The sequence below is a fragment of the Myotis brandtii genome, unplaced genomic scaffold (genome assembly GCF_000412655.1).
Source record: "Myotis brandtii unplaced genomic scaffold, ASM41265v1 scaffold441, whole genome shotgun sequence".
Classification (NCBI taxonomy): domain Eukaryota; kingdom Metazoa; phylum Chordata; class Mammalia; order Chiroptera; family Vespertilionidae; genus Myotis; species Myotis brandtii.
In genome coordinates, this window is record NW_005366873.1 from 803,584 (window position 1) to 815,966 (window position 12,383).

A 12,383-nucleotide genomic window follows, 5' to 3' on the forward strand; every position below is an offset into this window, starting at 1 on the left:
GTTACACCGGCAATACGCAGTAGAGCTAAAATGGAAATCAATGCATTACGAACTCTAATTCTTATGTTCTACACTCTCCTAAGACTTGTGTACTGAGTATCACAGTGTACTGTGATAATTAGCTTACCTTTCTTTTCTCTCCATTTGACTTCAAGATACTTGAAGTCGGGCATTACAATATTCAGCTATACCTTCCTAGCTACTAGCAAAGAACCTAGAATTTTGACTTATAAGTGTTTAGTAAATAAATTGCAGTAACTTCTGGAGATATATATCTCAAATTTCTAAATAGAAAGTCTTAAAACAGTTTCATTTTAACTAAAGGTCAAGCTGTACAAGAAAATAAGAATTACTTTTATATCAAGATTATGTCAGTTAAAATACGTAAAACTTTATATCTACTTGTATACTACTTGAAGTTAAAGATATTACTTGAAGTTAAAAGATATATTTTTTCCAAAATCATTTTGGTTGAAGTTAAAGGATATTGTTTAACATTTTTCAAAAAACATTTATAGCCCTAGCTGGTTTTTCTCAGTGGATAGAGCATTGGCCTGCAGACTGAAGGGTCCCAGGTTCGATTCCAGTCAAGGGCACATGCCTGGGTTGCAGGCTCAATCCCCAGTAGGGGGCGTGCAGGAGGCAGTTGATCAATGATTCTCTTTCATCATTGATGTTTCTCTCTCTCTCTCTCCCTTCCTCTCTGAAATCAATAAAAATATATTTTAAAAAAACATTTATAAATGCTAAAAAAAATAGATCCTTTAAAATGACAGCATAAAAATTTGCATGTGTAATGCTACCTGTTCTTCATTATAGTATTAGCATATTTATGAGGTTTCCTGAAGAGTCTCAAGTTTTAATTCATAAATCAATAACATATACCAATAAGAGTAATGGCTTAGATAGAAATCTATACTCAATTTATGCTTGTAAAACCATTTTTTAGAATCTTATGATTTGCAATACAGGTTGTAAATATAAAGAGTTAAAGTTTTGGTTTAAGAGGATGTTTGGGAAAATGGGAGAAAAAGAGAAATCGTCAATTATGGTAACATGAAAGTCAGGTTTACAAACGATGAGCTTAAGGGAATATATACTTGCTGATCAGTCTCCAATCTATTTTCTACCTATATTCACACATACACAAAACTTAAAGTTATTACTATTTATTATTTTACCTGATTCACTATGAAGAATTCATACAAACTTTAATTTTATTTTGGTTTCAATGGGTTTTACTTTAAGAATTTTAATGTCTCTATTGATTTATATTGTTTATTATATCCTTGCAGTTAACCTCCCAGGAAATGACTCAAATAAAATAAATCATGCATCCATATTTAAAATTGGCTCTTTAGAGATTATGACATTATGTGAAAGTACAGCTTTGGTCTGTTAATTTTTTAAATGAGTATTAAATACTTTTAAAGTTGAGAGGATTGCTTAATTTGTAGTATAACTTTCATGGATACCATTTTAATTTTGGATTTCAAGCAAGTGCATCATATGGGAAATCTGAGATGAATGCAATTTAAATAAGAGATTTTCTCTCTTGAAATGTTGCCATTTCTTAGATGTAGTGACATAAATACTCAAATATTTCATATTTGGAAAGATCATAACATTTGAAATACACTCACAATTACAGGCTAATAGTATCTTCACTGAGGTATAATATAAACAATTAAATTCCATTTTAATACATAGTTTATTGAATTTTGGCAACTTTTACAAAGTTACTTAATTAAAACCACATGGTAGATGTCCTTTGCCTCTGCAATGGAGGCCCCTCCATAGACCCTAAAACTTCTATCTCCTTTCTATCATGATAGTCTTTATTTTTTATACAATTTCATATAAAGGAATCATAGGGTATGTAACATTTAATGTTTGATTTCTTTCATTTAGCATAGTCTTTTATTTTGTTTCTTTAAATATATTTTTATTGATATCAACGAGGAAGGGAGAAGGAGAGAGAGAGAGAGAGAGAGAGAGAAACATCAATGATAAGAAAGAATCATGGATTGGCTGCCTCCTGCACGCCCGCAACTGGGGATTGAGCCCACAACCCAGGCATGTGCCCTGACCTGGAAGCAAATCGTGACCTCCTGGTTCATAGGTCTACACTCAACCACTGAGCAACACAGGCTGGGCCACTGAACATAGTATTTTAAAGATTTGTCCATGTCACTACTTTGTATAAATATTTCATTTATTTTTATTGTTGAGTAGTTTCACATAGACTGTATAGAGCATAATTTGCTTATTCGTGCTCCAATTGATATATTTATGAATTGTTTCCAGTTGGGGAGTTTCAAGAGTAATAGAGTTATAAATGTTTGTGATTAAGACTTTTTTTCTGCAGTCTGTTTTCATTTCTCTTGTGTAAAAAAAAAACTAGGAGTGGAGCTATCGGTCATATGGTAAATGTGGGATACATTTTATAAAATAAACAATATTGTTTTCAAAGTCACTGTACCATTTTACATTGTCACTAATGATGTATGTGATTTCCAGTTATTCCAAATCCTCACCAGTATGTGGCATTTTCATTCTTTTTATTATTAGCCACTGCGGTAGATATGTAGTGGTATCTCATTTTTATATATATGACACATACGTGAAAGCACGCAATATTTATTGCTACATGATTCTTTAAAAACTCCAAATTTCCAACAATATGCAAAGGAGTTGCAGAACATGGTTAAAATTATTTTAGTATTAAAAATGATAATGAATATTATATAGAAATAAAAGTGTTTGCTCGATGTTATATAAAAATCATTAGAAGTTTATACAATCAAAGTTTTTAATGATGTCAAATATCTATGCGGTTATATGAATATTGAACAAGAATTCCTTAATTTTTGTTATAGAGTTCAATTGGATTTAGAAGGGAAATTCATGACTTAAAAACTTGCTACTGGGAGAACTTCTTTAGTACTTAGATTCATTTTACAAATGGAAAGACTGAATAGATGCGTTATAAGTCATTTTCTTAGAAACCCATTTTACACATAAGTCATCTTATCTAATTCTCACAATGTTATTGCTTATAATAAATGACATTAGTAATTTATTATAGTAATAATATTATAGTAGTAATTATTATAGTAGTAATATTAAAAACAATGAGTTAACAAACCTTTCTGTTAAGGGCCTGTAAATATTCTGTAAATATTTTTAGCTTTGTCAGCAATATGGTCTCTGTTTTTATTACTCATCTCTGACATTATAGTGTAAACTTGATATAATATACCTTCCTTCACTTAATCTCTAGAACATTTGTTACCTATCATAACCAATCTTATATTTGAACTGCAATGCTAATAACTTTAAAACAGAAAGACTGCATAGAGCTTAAGTACTTTGCATTCTACAGTAATGCTGTGCATTAACACTTACACATCACTATTTAAATTAAATTAGTTTGTATCGAAATTACTGTTTCTGAGTAACTGGGATTTGGTAACTCACTATTAGGTCAATTTGAAAGCTGATCATAATTTAGGTTTGATTTTTTTTAATCAGAATAATGCTAGGAATCATTCTTCAATTTGCAATTTTGACTTCTGTATTAGACAGGTGATATCCCCATACTAATAGTGGTTTAATTTAATACAGAACAAAGTAGAAAAAGAACAGAATCCTAATGCTGCTGATGTCTGCAAATTTTCATCACAAGTGTGCTGGCAATTTGAACACAAATGATGAGCCATTTGAGCACAAAATAAGGTGGTTAGTTACTAGATAAGTAGGTATTGAAGTAAGAGGAAGTTTTATCTTATGCATATTGTTTGAAAAGTAAGAGTTACAATACAAATGTGCTGGTAAAGATATCCCTGTGTAATTTTCCCCCAAAATTCACCAAATTGTTGTAAGTTTGAGTATTTTATATGTTAAAACATACTTTCTTCTTTTCTTTTAAGCTTCAATTATTTTGTAGTCTTTATTGTTGAGAGTATAACAGATATCCCCTCCCTTTCCCCCCATTCTACCCCTCCACCCAGTTCGTGCCCCACCCCAGGCCTTTTTTATTATGAAAACTAGGTTGGCATAATTTTGAGAAGTAGTATTTGATATTGCTAATCAATTTTATCAATTACTTAACTACTATAGTAATTACACTAATCAGGAAATATAAATGTGAGGTGAATATAAGATAACTTCAGAAACATTAATCTCTGATGAAAAGTCTTTGTGACTTTGAAAAACCCATCTCTTTATATTTTATTGATTTTTTACAGAGAGGAAGGGAGAGGGATAGAGAGTTAGAAACATCTATGAGAAACATAGATCAGCTGCCTCCTGCACACCCCCTACTGGGGATGTGCCCGCAACCAAGGTACATGCCCTTGACCAGAATCGAACCTGGGACCCTTCAGTCCGCAGGCCGACGCTCTATCCACTGAGCCAAACCAGTCAGGGCGAAAAACCCATCTTGTCTAGAATTCCCGCTCAGGCATCATGTCCCTTTGCTGAACTCCTGTTCATCCTTCAAAATCTTGCTTCCATAGAACTTTCTCCAAGAAGCTTTCCTACTTCACCATCACCTCAGTAACAGTCACAGCGCTGGATATATCACCGAGCACCTCCAATTCTTAAATACCATTCACACGCATCTCCGCCAAAGTGAATGGCTCAGAACATTTTATGAAGGAAACAAAACCAAAGTATATCCCTGAACTCTATAGAAGAAACACTAAATTAGGATGCAATAAAACTGACTAAAGTAGAATGGGGTCAACATGTGAAACAGAAACTAGAGACAGAGACAGAACAATTACACTAACAATTCAGTAATTATTTGTATAACTCAGTATAAGGACTATAAAGGGATGACATTTTAGGTAATATGATCAGAAGAGAGGGTGCTGAGATCTTAAAGTTGCAAAAGACATCTTTTCTCGCTCTTATTTCTAAACCTGGAATGTCCCTTGTTTTACTTTAAAGATCATTTAAAGTTGAATTTCTTTATCTACAAAGGAAAAACTGCTGACAGTACATTTCGTGAGCTATGTGAGGACAAAGGCTACTTTGTATACTGTTTTATCCTCTAGATCTAGAAAAATGACCTGTGTATGATTGAAACTTTACGTCTGCTTGAAAGTGTAGCCAAAAATTTATATAAATGTTCAATTTCTAACATTTCTGCAAGAAGCAATAGTTTAGATTAGCATTTGACTGATGAAATACAGAAGATACCATTACTATAATTTTTCATTTTGCTCATTATTTGCAGAAATTTACAAAGACCTATTATCATGCTAGAATGTTTCATCTCAACAGTAACATTAGACTGAAATTGGATCAAGACAAATGAAATACTTTTCTACTTTCTCATATATCAGCAAAAACTTCTCCTTATTTATGTGATACTTTTTAAATTGATCTCTTCAGTCTCCAAGTATACAGAGAAACACTACAACCAAAGGTGCTCAAAAGAATAGTGATGGGAAATTTTCAGTATGAAAATACTACTGATATTAATTGAAGTAAAATCTGTGTGTAATGTTTTGCTTGCAAAAAGGATATGATACACAGATTTTTTTACGTAAACAAATAACTAAATATTTAAATATTCACACATTTTATGCTACAGCATATTTTAAAAAGAATTAATTTACAAGTTGAAAGGCTATACACACAAAGGTCTCTCCCTGTGCAGCGACTCTACTGAAGCAAACATTAAAATAAATTAAGTAAAAATGGTCATAAAATTTAAATGTTAATTTTTATCACAAACAATGTTCTCACTTGTTGGAAACGCACTGAAAACTTTGGGGGGAGAAACAGTGATATCTATTCTTGAACAGAGTATTCTTGGTATCTCAATGGTGTGATGGAAATTTTTCAGTCGGAATTAAGTTTTTTTACTGTTTTATTTCAGCCACTTTTTAAGATAACTGCTTCCACATAGTGTAGTTCCTAAATATTTATGAACAGTTTCATCTATGGATTGTAAGATTTCACATAAGTTGCAGCTCGTTGGAATCTGTAATAGAATGTCATTATGAAATCTAAAATATATAGAACTATGTCTGCAACCTAACTACCATTTATCTGAAAAGTGCCTGGAAACATAAATCTAAGCTACTAAATAAAACAATTTGGAAGTAAACATAAAACCACATTTACAGTAACTGTCCCTTCAATTGGTGAACTAGCTTATGGCTACCATGTTTGTTCTATTTACTATTTGGACTCAAAATTACATAAGATTTCTATCTCTTCACAAAATGGAGTACCAGTGAATGGATTTATCTTCATATTTAAACAACTAGTAAGTAACACAAAATATCTGAAACACTTGTTTTCATTCCCTGGAAATCAAGCAGTGCAGGGCCATCATTCCTGAGTGGAAACAAAGGAGGTGAGCCTTTCAATGCCACAGGTCATTGTGGTGTCTGTTTTGTTTGTTTGTTTAATATATTTTTTATTGATTTCAAAGAGGAAGAGGGAGAGAGAGACAGAAACATCAATGATGAGAGAGAATAATCAACAATTGGCTGCCTCCTGCATGCCCCCCACTGGGGATCGATCCTGCAACCCAGGCATGTGCCCTGACCCAGGAATAGAACGGTGACCTCCTGGTTCATAGGTCAACGCTCAACCTCTGAACCATGCTGACAGGGTGATCACTGTGATTTTTTAAAAATATATTTTATTGATTTTTTACAGAGAGGAAGGGAGAGGGATAGAGAGTTAGAAACATCGATGAGAGAGAAGCATCGATCAGCTGCCTCCTGCACCGCCCCCCTACCTGGGATGTGCCTGCAAACAAGGTACATGCCCTTGACCGGAATTGGACCTGGGACGCTTCAGTCCCCAGGCTGACGCTCTATCCAGTGAGCCAAACTGGCTAGGGCATCACTGTGATTTTGAGGCTGCATCAAAAGGACAGTAAGCCCAGGTGCATTTCAGGAACTTCCCAATATGAAGAGATGAAGCTGAGAATGTGGTGGGCTAGGCAGCTAACATTTAGGGATGGTCTACTGGAGAAGAGAGAACTCCCAGAGGGCTCCAGAGCTTTGCAAAGGGTCCCTTGAGCCTTCAGGTGAATACTACTTACTGGTGAAGGAACTGTCCAAGGCTGGGGAAACAATAATCTGAAAGGAGCAGAGAGAAAAATTCTCAAAATGCACATGAAGCTGAACAGTTTATGATCCCACCAGTCTGAGTGCAAAACCTTGTAATTCAAGTGTCACAGAGTAGAGCACCAAGAAGGCAGTGCTAGGAGTGAAGTGATCACCCCTAGACTAAATGCTGTTTTGTTCCTCCATAACAAAGCATAGAAATAAGCCTTGAAAAGTTCAAAATTTTTGCAAGTAAATTAACTCCATCCCATAACCAAGCTAAAACATCAATATTGGTGAATATCTAGCACCCAAAATGGTTAAATTCAGAATGTTGGGCATCCAATCAAAATATGAGCCATAAGGAGAAGCAAAATTAAATAGAAAGAAACACAAAACAACACAAATGACAGAATTTTAGATAAGGACGTTAAGAGTTATGGTAATTGTAATCTATATGTTTAAGAAGGCAGAATAAAGATGAAGCATGTTAAGTAGAAATGTGGAAGACAGTTAAAAAAAAACTAGTCAAAACTCTAAAGATAAAAAATATAATGCTTGAATTGAAAAATACACTGCATGGGATTAATATCAGATTAAACACTATAAAAGAAAAGCTTAATGAACTTGAAGATATATAAAAAGTATGCAAAATGAAACCCAGAAAAAATTATGAATCCTACATAATAAGAGAGGAATATGCTAATTAGCCATTACACCCTGAGGCGTAACGACCAAGTGCATCAAGACCAGATCATGGATCAGCAGGAGGGTGGGCCAGCAAGGTACAAGCCGACTGTGGAGGGCTACAGAAGGGGGCAGGGCAGCAAGCCATGAAGGGGGGAGGGGGAAGGGAGGTGGGGGAGCTACAGGAGGGCGGGACAGTGGGCGGAGAGCTACAGGAGGGTGGCAGTGACCTACTGGCTACAAGCGGGCGGGAAGAGCTACAGGAGAGGGCAGGGCAACAAGCTACTAGGGGTTGCAGAGGGAGCTGCTGGAGGGTGGGGCAGCAGGTGGAGAGCTACTGGAGGGCTGCAGCAACCTACTGGTGCACGAATTCATGCACAAGGCTACTAGTTAAAAAATAAGAATAGAGCATTAGTAAGCCAAGGAACAATTTCAAGCAGTCTAATATACATACAGTTGGAATTTCTAAAAACAAGAGAGGAGTGGGATAAAATTTTGAGACATAATAGCCATAAGTTTTCCAAATTTGGTTGAAATTATAATTTTATGAATTTATGAAGTTCAATGAAACCCACACCAAAGAAAAAACATGAAGAAAACCACACCTACACACATCATAATCATACTGGCCAAAACCAATAATAAAGAGAACAAAACTTTTTAATGCATAAAGAGGAAAAAGATCCATTACATTAAAAAGCTACAATTTAGAATTATTTAATCCCCATGAAAGTGAAATAAAGTCATTTTCAGAAATATAGACTGATATAAGTCATTGCCAGCAGATCTTCACTAACTTGTTAAAAGATGTCCATTAGGCAGTAGAAAATGATACTTGATAGAAATCTAGATTTACAAAAAGAGTAACTATGTAGGTAAAATAGAAGATGATTTCTTATGTGTCATATCTTTCAGTAAAATTGACTATATCAAAAATAGTAAGTGTAGTATGGATTTTATATTTATACTATATGAAGCAGTAAAATTAACAATGGCACAAGACCAGAAGGAAAAAAATGAAAGTATACTGGTTTAAGGTTACTGTTCAAGAAATGAGTGGCATAATATTACTTGGAGGTAGACAATGAGAAATTTAAGATGTCTATGATAAACCATAAAATAACCACTAAAATAATTTAAGAAAAGTTATAGAAAAATAATATCAATTCTACCATAATTCTTTCAGAAAAATAGAGGAAGGACTATTGCCCAATTCATTTGGTAAGGCTAGCAGTACCATAACACCAAATCAAACAAGATTACAATAGAAAAGTACAGACTAATATTCCTCAATAACCTGGGTATAAAAGTTCGTAACAAAAATATAACAAATCAAATCCAATAATATATAAAAGAAATAATACAGCCCTAGCCAGTCTGGCTCACTGGATAGAGCATCGGCCTGGGGACTGACGGGTCCCAGGTTCAATTCCGGTCAAGGGCATGTACCTTGGTTGCGGGCACATCCCCAGTAGGGGGTGTGCAGGAGGCAGCTGGTCGATGCTTCTCTCTCATCGATGTTTCTAACTCTCTATCCCTCTCCCTTCCTCCCTGTAAAAAATCAATAAAATATGTATTTTTTTAAAAAAAGAAATAATACAAAATAATGAAGTGGAACTTATACCTGAATAGCAAGGTTGGCTAAACATTCAAAATCAATCAATGTAATTCAATTATATTATAAATAAATCTCAACTGAAATAATTTTACTATTTTATGTTTAATAACTGAAAGTGTATGATAGTCCAATAAACAAACGCACACACTCCTATACCTTACTTAGTAAAACATATTCCTCATGACTAACATAATAATTTTAATGAAAAAATAGAAATAGAGCTCTACCTTTCTTGACCATCATAGTTACTTTCCACATTTTATTTTTCTGAGAGTGGAATATTTCAGCTTTATTACACAAATTTTAGTTTGGCATCCAGAACATATTACTAGCATGTTCTCAAAAGAAACTCCAATTTAGAAAGTTAATTTCTAATCATTAAATATTCATAAGCATTCTAAAGTAACTATGTAATGTTCTTAAAAATAAATACAATTAGATAACCAAGAAATAAAGGGCATGAAACAATTAAAAACATAACAATTGCATCCGTTTTCTTTACTATTTAATAAGCTCTACAGATGGACCCTTTTGTTGCCTTCAATCATAATATAAGGAGAAAGATTTTTCCAAGAAACATGATTTTTAAAAATTACTCGGTCCTCTCACAAAACACAAATTAATATAAATAACACATGCAAACATTTGTAGTCACAGATCATAAGTTGTCATTTATTAATATAAAAGAAGAAGGAATAATCTGTAAATTTTTAAAAGATTTTGAAACAGACCTAGTGCAGGACTTGGCACATATGAGCTATTCAATAAACTAATTTGAATTCAATCAAATCAAACAATCAGTCATAAAATAATGAATAAATGAACAAATCCCAACATTACAAAGTATAGACTTACTTTACTCTCATAAAAGCATAAATTAAGAACTCAAACCATGAACATTTCAAGATAAAGCATCCTAAATATTTCCTAGCAATAAATCTAAAGCTGTTAGCAGTCTATTGCTGAACACAATAAAAATGAACCATACAACACATAAATAGCAGAGATAAAGATATCAACAATAAGAGGCCGTGGGTCTGAAAGAACTAACTGTTAAGTTCTGCTAATGTTTAAGTTTTAGTGAAGATTTAAATTATGTTCAGTGTATAATAAAGCAAAAATGAGGTTACTAAACACAGCAAATAATTTCAAGTGGGATTGTAAGAAAAGAATGTTTATTTAAACCTCAGAGTATACAATTAATCAGAAAACCTGAAGAATCTCATTATTTCAAGTTTGATGCTTTTTTAGAATATAATTTCATTAAAAATTAGTACATTCTTTGATTGAGTCAAACTTATTTTATGGACTTTTTATAGAGATATTAATCACAAACATTTGTGTAGCCTTTTTCTTATATTGTTCAAAACAGAAATCCATCTATATCATCGCCTTGAAAGAAACCACATTCTTTTTCTAATGAAAATACTCAATAGTCACTAGACTGAATACTATTTTAACACTTACCTGTATTTTAATAGGCCAGGAAAAGTTGCTGACGTACACATAGAATGTAATGTTAGGATTGCTTCTAAAGTTAAATTTTTCATAGGAAAAACTATCTCTGTATTCCTTTACATTAGTCTTGGAAACTATAGGGGTCTCCTCCCCAGATATTGTTCCAGCTAAAATGTAAATAACAAAACAAATTTAAATAATTCATATTAGAAAACAGATCTTTATAAACTTAAAAATATGTGATACTTCTTTTTATAACTGTACTTATAAGAACATATTTATCAAAATAAATTCATGCATACAATCTGGAGTGACAAAAGAAAAACAATAATATTTGCCATAACTATAACAAAACAGATTTAGTATAAAGTTATTTTCAAAAATCATACCACTGATTAGGTGTTATGCACTAGGGCTAGTGATGGCGAACCTCTGACACGCAAACTCATTTTTTTGGTTGATTTTTCTTTGTTAAATGGCATTTAAATATATAAAATAAATATCAAAAATATAAATCTTTGTTTTACTATGGTTGCAAATATCAAAAAATTTCTATATGTGACACGGCACCAGAGTTAAATTAGGGTTTTTCAAAATGCTGACACGCCGAGCTCAAAAGGTTCGCCATCACTGCACTAGGCACCTGTCTCAAGTATACAGCTACTGAAAGGGAAGTCCCTCTTTGCAACTCACGTACATATGGCTCCAGACACTGAGTTCTTTCTACTTACTACTCCACAGAAAATTTCAAAATAAATCAGGCCATATTTCAGAAGTCTCAATTAAATTAAAAAATGAGGGAAAATCAATTTATTTGTTTTACCACAAACTGAAACATCACTAATTTGAGTAAATTGGAAGAAGGCTATAATTTAAAATATGAGCTAAATGCTCAATCAGTTAAACAAACATTCGGTATTCAATAAATATTTACTAAAATTAATCAAATGAAATAAAGCATTTTTTAAAATCCTCACCTGAGGATATGTTTTTCATTGATTCTAGAGAGATACAGAGGAGGGGAGAGAAAGAGAGAAAGAAAGAAAGAAACATCGATGTGAGAGAGATACACAAGAAACATCGATTGGTTGCCTCCCATAAGCACCCTGTCAGGGATGCAACCCACAATCTGGGTATGAGCCCTGACCAGGAATCAGACTCATGACCCTTCTGTGCACAGGATGACACTCTAACTGAGCCACACAGGCCACGGATAAAATAAAGCATTTCCAACAATCTTATCAAGCCCTCGACTTAACTAAAAGTAAAAATAATTACAATTAGTATGCTGAACACCTGAATATTTCTTACTTATCATTATGCCATATTGTCTTGGACGCTTTTAAAAAATGCAGAATTTTCACACCCTGGCAGGTGGGGCTCAGTTGGTTGGGCATCTTCCCATGAACGAAAAGGTTGCCGGTTCCAGGTCAGGGCACATGCCCAGGTTTTGGGCTCGATCACTGGTGGGGCGGTTACAGGAGACAGCCAATTGATGTTTTGCTCTCACATTGATGTTTCTCTCTCTCCCTTTCCCTTCC

General features: G+C 33.6%; 1 protein-coding gene across 1 annotated transcript in view; it reads right to left on the reverse strand.

The window, feature by feature from the left end:
• ATRNL1 (attractin-like 1) overlaps positions 1 to 12,383 on the reverse strand; it is a 428,818-nt gene that overhangs the window by 283,037 nt on the left and 133,398 nt on the right. Inside the window, exons 23-24 of the mRNA XM_014546342.1 lie at positions 11,820 to 11,843; positions 10,852 to 11,009 (exon numbers count right to left, since the gene is read on the reverse strand). Coding sequence (XP_014401828.1) covers positions 10,852 to 11,009; positions 11,820 to 11,843 — 182 coding nt within the window. The remainder of the gene's footprint in view (positions 1 to 10,851; positions 11,010 to 11,819; positions 11,844 to 12,383) is intronic.